At 39.2% G+C, this 14,747-nt stretch overlaps 2 protein-coding genes across 3 annotated transcripts in view; one reads left to right on the forward strand and one right to left on the reverse strand.

Moving 5' to 3' along the window:
* The window catches only part of LOC134797787 (ATPase family AAA domain-containing protein 2-like), a 37,130-nt gene extending 29,518 nt beyond the window's left edge, over positions 1–7,612 (forward strand). The window contains exons 25-28 of the mRNA XM_063770156.1: positions 954–1,138; positions 1,276–1,355; positions 1,668–2,511; positions 2,662–7,612. Of these exons, the coding sequence (XP_063626226.1) occupies positions 954–1,138; positions 1,276–1,355; positions 1,668–1,882 (480 nt within the window). The 3' untranslated portion in view covers positions 1,883–2,511; positions 2,662–7,612. The remainder of the gene's footprint in view (positions 1–953; positions 1,139–1,275; positions 1,356–1,667; positions 2,512–2,661) is intronic.
* Positions 7,613–10,641: 3,029 nt separating this feature from the next.
* Positions 10,642–14,747, reverse strand: part of LOC134797743 (protein jim lovell) — a 33,222-nt gene continuing 29,116 nt past the window's right edge. For both annotated transcript variants that reach the window (XM_063770102.1, XM_063770101.1), the window contains one exon: positions 10,642–13,944. In XM_063770102.1, the coding sequence (XP_063626172.1) occupies positions 13,286–13,944 (659 nt within the window). In that variant the 3' untranslated portion in view covers positions 10,642–13,285. The remainder of the gene's footprint in view (positions 13,945–14,747) is intronic.

A 14,747-nucleotide genomic window follows, 5' to 3' on the forward strand; every position in this document is an offset into this window, starting at 1 on the left:
CTATTACAAAGACTCCGCTGTCCGTCTGTCCGTCCGTCTGTCTTTGATCGATTGATTTATTTATTGGTAAAATTTGTTGTTTTTGTTTGTCTATCAACAAGCTGTATCTCATGAACCGTGATAGTTAGACAGTTGAAATTTTCACAGATGATGTATTTCTATTGCCGCTATAACAACAAATACTAAACACAAAATAAAATAAATATTTAAGTGGGGCTCTTCTTAATTTTTTTGCTGTTTTTTGCGTAATGGTACGGAATCCTTCGTGCGCGAGTTGACTCGCACTTGACCGGTTTTATTTAATTTGTTCATGATATTGGGAATTCTCTATGGTATAGAAATTGTATTTTTTTTTTCGACTTTGAGTGGTTGTGGTTACCGTCCCATAACCCACCAAAGGAGTGGCAGCTAACATTCGCGAGGTTTCATCTCTCTGTCGAAGAATACGAGTTCGTATTTGCAGAATTGTACATTTAAAATTTTTAATGTAGCTTATTTTAACCATTGCGTAACCGCCTTACGATAAATAAATCTCTCCCTCACGACGTATCGCCCGGAAAGAAATGCATAAAACAGTCGTAAAAACCTGTTGCGAATTTAGAGGTAAAATAATAGAGCTGTGCTGAGATGTTATGAAACTGATCAGTGGTTCTTAACCGTTTCTATACTGTTATACCTGTGATCTTATAGGGCAGGGGTCGGCAAACTTTTGAGAAAACGTGCCAACTACAGTAATAATCTCCAGTTTTAGGAAGCTCAAAGAGCCGCTAATGTTGTTTTCAGTGGTCTCTCCAGGGTCAATTTTACGGGTGACTTAAAGAGCCGCCATTGTACCTCCAAAGAGCCGCCTGCGGATCACGAACCGCGGTTTGCCAACCCGTTTTAGGGATACTGATTTTAGCTCCCAAATTAAATTTGTTTCATGTGTATTTGAATACCTCATTAATTTCCAGACCTTCAAAGAATCGGTAATGATAACCGACGAGGAGTCTAAAGAGAACAAGCCGATCACGTCGACGCCGATGACGAACGGCGCGTCGTCGTCGGGGTCGGACGACGACGCGCCGCTGCGGCGGCCGCGCGACGACTCCGTGTTCAACCTCTCCGCGCAGGGCGTGCACAACCACGTGCTGGAGAGGTGACTCACTATTCATACCCTGGAACCTTGAGTTTGTCCAGGTTTCGTTTTAGCGTGCTCTAAAAGTAAAAACTACACAACGTACTAAATATATGCACTTTGATTTTCTTTTAATAAAATTTAATTAAATTTTTCAGTCCGGCAAAGTCAACGGAGAAAGTGACGGCGAAATCATCACCAAAGAAAAGAAATTCCGGGCATGAGACTTCCAGTAGAGGTACGCTCTTCTACTATAATTTGGCAGTGAACTTCCTGTAGTTACAACCTTTGTTCCTCTTTTTTGCATTTTTTCCTAGCCACTTGCGTAAGGTCAATGTGCGGAAGACCGACGTATAAAATATATTGCTTGGAAAACCGTCATAGGCAAGAACTCTCGTATTTTTATACCTACACCACTCAGACTCGGTCAGAAAGGATGAGCTTTACTCCTTGTGTAAGGTCTTCCCCACATTGAGCTTTTAATATTGAGCGTCAAGTAAGTACTTAACGCACATCTGTACAAAATTAATCAAATTTAAATTAATTCCAGACGCGGACAAAGTACTGATAAACAAGACTGAATTAGATAACCTCCTATATAAGAACGCGAAGCCGCTCCGCCAGATCGGTCTGTCCGCGCTGCTCGACCTGCACGCCCAGCTGTCCGCGGTGCTGCGCCGCTACACGGACCGCGCGGACCGCACCAAGCTGCCGCACGACATGCACGCCGTGCTCGCGCGGTACGTGCACATATCCAGGAAGTGAGCTGCTGTGAGCTCCTGTTGCTGGTTGTGTGAGTGACTTTTGGTGATAAATTTGAAAATGAACCACGAGCCAGCGGAGCGTGTTCTGAGGCCGTTCGCATTTGTTTAACATGGATACGGCGCCGCACGCCCCGTTCACGCGTACACTCAGTTTGCATTGTCTCATTAAGGCACTCAGCACACGAGGCGTAAGCGTATCGTTATACGCCCGTAGATCGAGAGCGCTACGAGCACGTACAAGTTCAAACAAGTCCGCACACGTAGCGTAGTCGTAACGTAGCGTATGAGATCTCTGTCGTTATTACGACAGTCGTAAGCCTGAAGAAGTTGGATGCAAACACAACGGCTTACGCGACGCTTGGTGCCTAGAAATCTACGCGTCTCGTACTCGTAACGTTTTTACGACACGCTTACGCGTCTCTTACGCCCACGCCTCGTGTGCGTAGGGCCTAAGGGCCTCAGTGGTTAGCGTTGAGCGAAGCGTCGAAGTCCTCCATGCAGCCTACACTCAGATCGCTCGCATACATTATTTTAAAATGGACTCCGCACGCTGCGTGTGAGAGTTCAATTGTTTTACACGCTAACGACTTCAACGATTCAAGTGTGATATGATTCGTATATTTACTTAGGGTAGGTTGCACCAAACCGTCTGTCACCGTTAAAGCGGTCGCTAAACTTTATTGTATGGGAAGTTTAATAATTATTGTGTAGTTGACTGCTGAGTGACGTTGATCGGTCCGCTATACGCACCAACCACGGTGCAACTGGCCCTTAATGAAGTTAACAAAATTGAAGTGATGCAAAATGCGTGCGTAATATCACGCGATAAAGGCTAGGTAATTGTCAGTATATTTATGTCAATTGGTTTTTGAAATGACAGCTTGGTTTTATCTTTAATGAGAACTTAGGTCAACAAGTATGCGTACCTAAAGGTGTCAATCAAATGATTATCACATAAAAGTAACACTTCTTAACACATTCATAAATATTAGGCAGTTAATTTCAATGTACGCGGTAGTGATACATACACATACATACAAAAGAATACCCTAATAACCAAAAATGAACCTTTTACCGTTGCGATAAGGTTCACATTGTTAATTGAACAATTTAAAAATAAATCTTTGTAGGTATGTAAAACAGTTACATTACATTGCATCCTACTTTCACTGCCATTTGAATTTAATATTTTTAAGACGAAAGATGCCACGCTTTATATTACTAAAATGGCTCTTAAATAAAGACTGGATTGAATCAAGCAGAAGTGTCTGCGAACGATGCTATTACGAGTTAGCTTAGAATATGTTAAAGTGGAAAAATTGACTGTCAAAGTGTACTGTAGTTTACTGTGTGTGTGTTTGTACCCTAAAACGCCCATATGGTTTAAATATTTGCTGTCCATAGATGAGGTCTTGGTAGCTCAAATGGCAGAGCACTGGCACAGAATAAGTAATAGTACAGAATGGACACCTACAAAACCGAAGTTTGACAGTGAGTCAGTCAGCGAATCATGATACCCCTTTCTAACTTATGGCAATATCCCTTTCGACTATTTAGGGTTGTCAAAATTCAAGTAATTATCTGTGGTCGTGCACGCAAAGGGACGTCAAGTTGTGTCAACCCTTATAATTGCTCGGACTAATGCTGAGCCGAGTTTGCCCGAAGTCAGGAGTGTCTCCCCACTGGCACTAGGCTAGTGATCCAGTGGTCGTGAGTTCAAGTCACACTCGAGCCAGTAAATTTTTCCACATTTAAATTTACACTCGGTTGAATGAACTTTACAATTTCGGGCGGTTATCACCTTTTATTTAACGGCTTTTAACATAATCACAACAGGACTGACTGCCATTTTAGGAAAACGAACTTTATGAATATGTACGTAAGAGTTTATATCGAATGTCAATGAGGTTGTAATTTATTGAAGTCTTAAGATTGTCGGAGAATATGAAAATGTTTGCTGTAAGCGTTTGTCAAGTCTCATTCACGTATTATGTCACGACATTCCGTGAATATGATTGTACGAATGTTATTATGCTAGAGTAGGTACATATGTTGTCCCTTTCGTACTGTTATATCAGAAAAGGACAGCCTGTGATAAACTTAGCATGTTAACATTTCTGATCGAATTGAATGTAACATAGACGTCAGAGGGGCATTCTATGGGCTGTCCCGTGTAATTTCATTTTATATCGTATATTACCTACATTTTTTCAACTTAGCATTTTTCACATCCATTGTGACAGAATAAAAACTCCTATACTTGCCTGCAAATCTTCAGAAAATTCGTGTTTGTACGGGACAACGGTAGACAAGTTCGTGAATGCTTTGCGACATATTGCGTCAGTTCGATCGGAGTTGTGCAGTATATGATATCTTAAATTATAAACACTGCCTAAAGCACTATTTAAGTATAATTGTAAGTGTTATTTACGACTTTTAAGGCATCCGACTAACCATTCCTAATTAGCCAAATTGTGTGTATACACGGTGGAATATTAACGTATACTATAATTATACGTTAAAATTATAAGCTCACAATTTTACATTTAAATCCTACTAAACTAAAATAAAAAATGGAAGGTGAGTTAAAAGTGTGATATAAACAAATTGTACTTTATTTTACCACAATACACCTCTTAATTATTTATTAATACTTAGCTGTGTAAAATTCAAACTAAATCTAAAAAAAAATATTAATTATATGTAAATTGTGAGCTAATTATTTGAAGTCATGAAGTGTAAATGTTAAAAAAAATTTTAGTTCATCACAGTAAATGTAGCTATAGCAGTAAAATGCCGATACTTTGATTTTGACAAAATCCCTACTAAAATATTTAAGTATTAACTAACTATTTTGGCTCAGCGATCCAAAGAGAATCTTGGCCTCCGAAACGAGAGCGTGCCACCTGTCCCGATCCTGCGCAACTTCCTGCCAGTTACTGGCGCGAAGCTGAAGCAGATCCGCCGTCACACTGTCTTCCCAGCGATACGGGCCGACCCACCGGACGGCTACCAGTCGCTCGTCCCAAGAACGCTCTCTTGACAGCCCGATCCTCTCCCATTCTGGGTACGATTTAGTATTGATATTTAATTATTTACTTTAATATTATGCCAGTATTTTCTTCAACTAAAGATTTGCAAAATTTTTGGGTTTAAAAATTGCTGCTTTAGCTACATTATACCTACTTTGATTTAGCATAGGTTGCGTCCAAGTAGTAGCCCCGTGGTCTGTGATATGTAGTGGAGTTATAAGGTAAAGTAATCCTACTATAACTGTAAATTTATCCACGCTTCGCGAACCGCTTATTTATTGTCATTCGTTGTTTGTGTGCCCTTTCCAAATGTTACCCAGTATGTAAGTCTAGTGGGTGTATGTAGGTGTAGGTTTCATTGGGCAGTCGCCATCAGATATATCGGAGCGGTCGAGGCGCTCACAAATATCTGAACACTCCTTTATTGTCAAGGCGTTAGAGTGCTTGTTCAGATATTGTGAACACCTTGGCCGCTCAGTTATATCTGATGGCGTACAGTCAGCAATGTCAGCATTAAAGAGATAGGGGCGGCGAAAGTGGTCAAATATCGATACACGTCCTTATTTCTACAGCAATAAAGGTGTGTTATGATATATTTGGCTACTTTGGCTGTCACCATTTGACGCTGAATGTATCGTAAAAAATATGTGTTTATTTTTATCTTTGACTACGTTACCGAATTTCAAAGTAATAACTGAAAATTTTAATGCTAAAGAAAATTTGTTCGAGTTTTCAGACTTGTTATATCTATTATTTCATGGTTTTTTTATATTTTACCGCGATAATTTGCTAGTATTTTTTCTAATTGTACAATTGTGTAAAGTATGCAATTCATATAAATTAGGTTTTGTATCCTGTAAATTTTTACAGTTTGTTTCCAGTTTGATATCAGTTTGTTTTTAGTATTTGTATGTGCGTCGAAATCATATCGAACAATTTGGCTTTTTAGGCAAAACAGTAATTTGATTATGTTTTAATTTAACGACCAAATAAGTGGAGTAAGAGAATTAATTAATTAATTACGGTTTAAGTTTGGAATGTTTTTTAATTATTTAGACTAACAAAATTTAATCTGATAGTTTAAGTGATTTAATTATTTCTGGAAATGTTTACGCTATATACTGCTAGGGATAATCACACTTATAATATGTTTTCTTTCATGTTTTTCTGAAGCAATCTAATTATTTTACTGTTAACTGATTATTCAGTTTAGCCCGTTTAATACTGCTTAATATAATTTTTGGAATTGGCCTTATTTAAGAAATTTGTGTCCAAAATATTGGGTATTTAATTGTAACATATCCTAACGAAGTCATCATTAAAACTTATCGCTAATATAAAATTTGAGTAAAAGACTTAGTACAATAACACGATTTGTGTATTAATGGAAAATTTAATAGGCTTATTTCATTGATGATTTTCCATCGAAAGCAATTTCAAATTGTTAGTAACTGCTTTCTTCTTTCTAGTATTAGGCCTCAGTGGTCCGTGAAACGAATGAAAGTGCGTTTAAATATACTTTGAATTGTTTGAATGTGTAGTATGATAATTTAACTTAATTTTATTTATTGACTTTCTGTCCTTACATGTTTTTATTATTGCAAGTCTAAGAAATTGTACTTGAAAATACGGAATATTAAAGAAATTGTATATTAATAGGTGGTTCATATTATTTTGTGTAGCCTACGTGTTTGAACACTGCTCTTTAACTTTATTTGTTATTATTTTCTTGGAATTATATTAAACCACAATTATATAAGGTACTTAATCTGCTGATAATTTTGGTGGTTTTGTGGATTATTTTTCTAAGCTTGTTTATGATTTGGCATAACAGTATTTTATCCTTCTGTCTTGTTTATATAACGCATTTAAATTTTGAAATCATACAAATCAATCCTAGTTAACGATTAGGTCATGCTCCCTGGGCTGAGATTGTATGGAGTCCCGGAAATTCCCGGTCCGGGATTGATTTTGTATAGAAAACCAACAACAAACTGCTCACCATCTTTAGCTAACGCAGTCCGGCATTTTGAAAATTGCCACTATCTTAAACACTTTAAAGCGCTAAGTGCCCCAAATTTGGACACTAGTTAGCTTCTTTCAACTGCCAAAAGACGCATAGCCTGTGCAGCGCCATTTGCAAGTTGAGCCAAGTTCAAAAGTAGCAGAAAGAGATACTGTTGTGCCAATGAATATAACTTATCTCTCAATTATCTATAACACAGTGTGATATTGAAGGAACAAACGCAACAATATGTAGCGAAATACAAAAAATAGTTACCTCATTCCGATTAGGAATAAAATACATTATAATATGATACGAATACAGGAACTGGCCATATAATTAACTGTTTAACTTTCTGAATCTCATATGGAGCTGTCAATGTAGTGTTTTTTTTCTTAACTGCCATTTTTCGTGTTTCTGATTGAGATATGATTAAAAATAGTTAAAGTTTGTAATGGCATTTGATTATGTATTTGTAAATGACAGCCTCGTATGAAAAAGTATGGCGTCGCCATGTTTCGATTCTTCCTACATTTGGGCGCCATATTTACCGCATCCATTTTGTTTTGCTTGCATTTGCTCAAGAGCGGGTGCATTGTCGGCACTCTGTATCCACCGCTAGTGTTAATTTTGTATGTAAAAATTATATTAATGATACTGAGAATAAAAGGGTACGATTTCATGTGATATAGAAGATTGTTGTTTTATTTATCGACACAAAAATCGAACACATCAGTTTTGAAAAGCGCAACGACGTTATGTCTTATCATAAATGTTAGATACATTTTTCAATCAGGCTCATTATTGTAAAGGTAGACCAAGAATAGTCTGCAGCGATTTTCATAGCCCACGCAGTGCAAGTGTTATTTTAAATGTCAAAACTTCCATGAAATTATGACGTATAAATAACACTTGCACTGCGTGGGCTATCAAAATCGCTGCAGACTTTTCTTGGAACTCTAGAAACTTTATGAAGACCATATTATGAAATACCTTTTATTTTTCGTTATAATGGACAAAACTTATAAAAGGTGGACTGACGACCTGGTAAAGGTCGCGGGAGTCCGCTGGATGCGGGTGGCGCAAGACCGGTCATTGTGGCACTCTTTGGGGGAGGCCTATGTCCAGCAGTGGACGTCCTCTGGCTGATATGATGATGATGAGCATGATCTCTGGATCAACTTTTACCAGCATATAGGTTATGGATTATACCTAGGTATGTATTTGTATGACCACTTTAGGCACTTTATGATCACTACTCTAAACGTGGGCACATCATATCTACTAGCAAAAAGCAGCGCTTTGTAAGGGCTCGCGGAGGTTTTCTACCTTAACGTACCGAACCGGTTGCTGTCCGGTACGCCTGTCTGTTACAGCTTTTACTTTGTCCTTTAAAAACGTGTCCAGACGACAAAATCAAATTGCCAATATCATCCACACGTAATATACAAATTCATAAGTGCTTATTACATCCTACACGGCCGCCCAGTACTTTTTGTAAGCAACCCAACTGGCTTTCCTACATAATGTTGGGTCAGCGAGCCAATGTTGTTGAATTTATTTTTGCGTCCACTCCACACAATTGATCGAAAAACTATCCCGTCTGGACACCTACTGGCGGTAATCACGCTGCTCCGCACATAAACTAACACACACAGTTCCACTAGGTACAGCCAGGGTCCAGCATCAGCTCTATCTTGGGTACTGCTCTTCCAAGTTCTCATTAAGACGTGTCAGATGACCAAAACAGCGTGTGCCTATGTTGCACCAAACCTGAGTTCCACTAGGTACAGCCAGGGTTTAGCATAAGCTCTATCTTGGGTACTAATCTCCTAAGTGCTCATCAAGACGAGTCGGATGGCCAAAACAGCGTGTGCCTATGTTGCAACAAACCTGAGTTCCACTAGGTACTGCCAGGGTTCAGCATGAGTTCTATCTTGGGTACTGTTCTCCCAAGTGCTCAACATGACGAGTCGGATGTCCAAAATAGCGTGTGTCTATGTTGCATCAAACCTGATCGAATTCCACTAGGTACAGCCAGGGTTCAGCATCAGCTCTATCTTGGGTACTACTTTCCTAAGTTCTCATCAAGACGAGTTGCATGACCAAAACAGCGTGTGCCTATGTTGTATAAAACCCGAGCTCCATTAGGCACTGTCAGGGTTCAGCATCAGCTATCTTGGGTACTGAAAGTACTGATCTACCCAGTGATCATCATGACGAGTCGGATATCCAAAACAGCGTGTGTCTATGTATGTTGCATCAAACCCGAGCTCCACTAGGTACTGCCAGGGTTCGGCTTCGGCTCTATCTTGGGTACTACTCTCCTAAGTGCTCATCAAGATGAGTCGGATGACCAAACCATAATGTGCCTTTGTTACACCAAACCTGAGTTCCGCTAGGTACTGCCAGGGTACTGGGTCATTTTGCTGAACTGCACGCCGACGTTTCGATTGGCGTGCAGTTCCCATACAAGTTGCAGTCGGGTTGTAGTCCGTCTGTATCGGCCCTAAGTCACTGAAGTTTGTATTAATTATGCTTATCTTTATTTATAATTTTAACAGTTCCAAGCAATAGTAACACTAAAGGCGCCATTCATTAATTACGTAAGACAATTTTTGCCAGTTTTTGACCCCCTCCCACCCCTATGTAAGAAATAATAAGAATAGGCTGACCCCGTCCCCCTCCCACCAATATAATTTATTTTCAAAAAAATATTTTTATGAATGTTTATTTGTACCTGTACAAAGGTACTTGAGCTCGTTTAAGCTAACTCTGCACCGTGTTTGATAGCATAGAGTGTGGAAGTATTATTTTAAAGGTCATAATTTCATAGAAATAAAAAAAAATCGCATCTTTGTGATCTTACTTAAGAACTATGAAAACCCCCTCCCGCCCCCTTGTAAGAAAAAATAAGATATGTTCGACCCCCCTCCATCCCAAAATCGTCTTACGTAATAAATTAATGGCGCCAAAACTGTATCTCGAACTGAAAATACCCGATTTAAGTTTGCTAACACAACGTGACTGATCATCACATCGTCAGCGTCACAAAACATACGAGTAAATTTACTCGTCAATTGACCTCCGCAGTAAATATACAGCAAGATTGATTGTTCTAGTAGGTATTCACAAAAACTTAATTGCTAAAATGGGAATCAAACCAAGTGAAGCGAGGTGGGTTGAATCCAAAATTGTACCCACTTTGGTATTCATCGTTGTTAATGGCGTAAGCGCCATCGACATTATTGAACTTGAAAACACCACATAGGTATCGTATTGTTTGAATACCCACAACACAAGCCTTCTTACTTAGTCAATTTGTATAAGAATTTAATGTCCAATATTTATTTATTTATTTATTACTAACGCCATCTGTTAGAGAAAGAAATAATTAACATTAGCACGAATGTTAATTCATCATTTTGCCAACAGATGGCGCTAGTAGTAATACAAAGTGTTATTACTTTATTTTATATTTTTAGGTTTATAAAATGATATTTTTATGTTTGATAACACATCTAGACATGAATTTAAATTACTATGTTAAATTTCAAAACTAACAGTGCAGTAGTTTTTCCGTAAAGTGTACCACAAGAATGCATAGTTCGTCGATTAGTGATAGGGCTCGCTTCGCTCGCCCTAATAAGTATAATATATGTAATGTAGTCCATATTTTGTCTCTTAGGAGGATATCTCGCATCCTGAAATTAAACAACGAAGCGGGATTTAATATTTTTATTTTTTACAATTTATTTACGTCGGTGATCGTAAACGAATTTTACTACAACGCTCCATCCTTTCAAGTCAAATTACACGATAGAATGATACTAGAACATAAATATTTTTTCGTATTATTTAAGATCAAATAGATAATCTTTTTTACACCCTAATGTAACGATATCATTTAATTTAATTTGTCATTATATTAAGCAAAAATACAACAAATTAAATTACTCAAGTAATAATTAATTATAATCTTTATCGGAGAGAACAATTATCTAAAACTAAATCATTGCAATTACAATTTATAAATACTTGTAACAAAAATGAAGGAACTAAATATTTGAATCTACTAAATTAACACAATCACATGTTTATCAACTAAACATAAGTATTTACGTCACTATATATTAATTCTTTACGTCCTTACATTTGGCTCCTGGGTGAATACTCCTGTACATCGTTCACAATCGAAAATGTGCCTTAAAATATACAATTTTGATCAAGTGCTAGAAGACGGAGGTTAACATGGTTAGAAGGAACTCGTAACCAAATTGTAACTCAGGACTCCGAGACAAGGAAACCTAGTTAGCGGAGCGGAGCTCGGCACTCGTCAAAACAATTACTCAACCACAGTACGTATCATTAACAAATAACAAAACTTAATTAAAACGCCTCCATTAAAAACTTTAACAAAATCACTCTTAATACTGCTGAATTTGTACGAATTAGGTAAATAATGACCGACAACACAATGTACATGTACAACCAGTCAACCACAAGTCGTAACACAAATTAAATAAAGAATAAAGTATCTCGACAAATGTTTGTCACAGATTTCAAGTAAAAACGTCATAAAAACATTTGATGAGGAAATTAATTATAAAACCTACACATCCGTGAAGCTGTATTAAAAATGTGCTGTGAATATTTTTAAATTATTAATGGTGTTGAATTCGATTATTTGGCACAATAATGTAACTTTTCACACGATCCCGAGTCTTTGCTAAACATTAATCCATGACAGCGACTTATTTCATTAACCTTATTTTACATTTACAAATTATTACATGTGATCAAGCGCTCGGAGACAAAATCGGTAACATTAGTAAGCTAAAAAGGAAAATTAAAGCAATAGAATTCTGATCTGTAAAACTATAGTACATATTCAAATATATAATGTAATTCGTTTATAATTATATAAAATCCCTGTAACGATAATATTGTTATATGACGTGACACTAGTAGTGTACCTACGGTATGCCTGAGAGCTGCGGAGTAACTGTGATTATGTCATTTACAGTCGTTATATAAAATAGAGTCGTAAATAGTGTTCAGTCTTGTCGGTAGAGGGCGCCCGGGGTGCGGGGCCCTCGCTGCTTCAACGGAAAACTATTCCAATATCTACACAACGCAATATACATGTGGGGTGCTCGAACAACCATTCTCAACGGAACAATAATTATACAGAAATAAACCGTATATACACAAGTCTATCTAATCACGTGGTAAATCTATTTACGAAATCATCGGTATACAATTATCTAAAGCCAGGTAGGACCGAGTCTTGTTTAATTCTAACTTCATTATTACATATTCACTAAAATCTTGAAAAGCTCCTTTTGATTTGAACATTGAGTGCAGATACCTTTATTTGTCTAACCTGGCGCGCGCGGTTCCACTGCACTGATACCCGGGGCCTTATCAACACAAAACGTATGTCTACGTGACAATTTGGAGATCCGTGTCGTTAAATAAAGGGCCCATACACCGCCGGTGGCGGGCGAGTGCGGGGAACCTAGCCGGCGCGAACCGATCACTGTAGTCACCTCACTAATACTACAACAATTACAAATACACTACTATTTACCATTTTAGACACCGAATGTCTCCTCATTAGTAGCTAATTTAAATTTATATCCCATTAATTTATCAATTAATATTTACATTTAAAATTGTTTATCATCGAATATAACTATTATTACGAAATATTTTACAAACTTTGGTGAATTGCAGAAGAACTCGCACAAACATAATATCTACAGGACACGTCTAGGGCAAGAATGGAACGGTTCTTTAAAATAATAATAATAATATAGGTAACGTATAGAATTCACCGTAAGTAACAGTGCGAAAACGCAGGAGCGAACAACGCACATGGAATGGGAACGGAATGTAACAAACAGAGCACCGCGGCCGCGGTCACTAACGATAACAATCACAACACCTTTCATACTTATTGCACTCCTTCGGAATAATAAATTATCGCCTATCACTTATACGCGATCTCATATACATTTACAATATTAACACATCTTTAAATATAAATTTAACTAATTTAAATGTGGACGTCGCTCGCCGCGAGCTCCGGAATGTTTCCAGAATACTAGAAGACCTCGCCGCGGCGCTCGAGACCGAAATCGTCAGTGCCGACCAATAAGAGCTGACTGTTTTAAAAGCTAAATAAAATGTTTAATGTCTATAAGTAGTTCGGAATAATAGCTGCAACAAAACAGATCACAACTTTTAAAACAGTCGTATTTCAGAAACGGCAGTAAGTTTCAGTCTCGCGCGGGGAGGCGAGATCGGAACACGTCAGACGTAAAATTAAGGTACGGTGCTACGGTGAACTAAAGAGGGGTGCCTAGTCCTGCCCGTTGTGGTGTAAGAGTGCGCGGTTGTCGGGCGGGTGCGGTGCGTGCGTCGCGTGCGGCGCGCGGTACGACTCGCCCTCCTCGTTCTCAGAGTTCTCTTTGGAGCGGTCGCTCTTGCAGTCCTCTTCTTTAGCTACGGCGGCGAGCGAGTCTAAAGCCATTGGCATCGACTGGTATAGCTCGCGCGCCTTGTCTCCCGGGGGCAGCAGATGTAGCATGTTCAGCGGCATCGGGAACCCCGGAGGAAACTCCGGATAAAACCCTTGCGTGAAGGGATTGAACATGGGACTTGAAGCGATGTCAGGTTCTGAGCTGGCCGGCCGCTGTCCGCCGCCCCCTCCTCCATGCTCGTCTTTGTCGTGGTGTTTTCCTGGTGGATGGTTGTTGTTGTTGTTGCCGGAGTGCATCCCGAGCGCGTCTAGCGGCCCGCCGATGCAGTCCTTACGTAATTGTTCAAGCTTTAGACTCTTCCCGTATTTCCCGCGAACATACATCAGTAATGAATTGTACGGAATGCCGAAGATTCTCGACGCTTGACTGGTCGTCATCTTCTTGTTCCACACGTGTTGCAAAGCCTCTGTCAGTTCCGCGTTTGTCCACGATCGAGGTGGCCCGCCGCGCGGCGCGCTGTGCTGGCCTTTCGGTCGCCCTGAAAGAACAAATAGTTTTATCGACACGAAATACAAAACGTTCCGGTAATTAGGGGTGATTTGTGAACGGTGCAGCGGGGGCACGACACATGACGTGCGCGGTGCAGGTTACTATCTAATAACCGTATTTTGGCGGAGCAATAACTCCGCGACACACGGCCAATGAGCGGGTTGCCACACGGCGGGTTGTCATTAATTTGTCGCCGCACGCGACTATTACAACTTACAACCAAGTCGGTTTTGTCAAAAAGAAAAGCGGACATGCATATGCGCGATGTCGCCCGCGTAACTTTATGCTTTTATAATTCCCGCGGAGCACGTTAACTCGATTCCGATCAGATAATCGAGTCGTATTACAACCGGAATGATAAATTTATTATGGAAATTAGGTTTTCTTTTAATAGAGGTTCGAGGTCACGCGATGGCAAATTAAAGAAGGTTAAAGGCAGCGTACACTGGCTGCAGTGTGTTTCGAAATACCTAACGCTGCATGGAAGTTTAAACTTAAACTTTCATGAAGTAACTGAAGCCACTGAAGGACAACTCAGAATTTCAAGAGAGTACCTACTATCAGTGTTTTCTTATAGAAATGTAGTTTCGTTAATGTATTCTAATTAAGCGTTTGAAACACCAGAATCACCAAAATTGTCGCGTTTCGTAGATCTGAGGGCCTACCGCGAACCACGTTCGACGTGTTGCCTCCCAGTCACACTTACGTACGAATTTACAAGTGCGACAGAGAGGCAACACGTCGGACGTGGTTCGCGGTAGGCCCTCTGCTCCTCAAAATATACCTATGGCA

The sequence above is a fragment of the Cydia splendana genome, chromosome 15 (genome assembly GCF_910591565.1).
Source record: "Cydia splendana chromosome 15, ilCydSple1.2, whole genome shotgun sequence".
NCBI classification, from domain to species: domain Eukaryota; kingdom Metazoa; phylum Arthropoda; class Insecta; order Lepidoptera; family Tortricidae; genus Cydia; species Cydia splendana.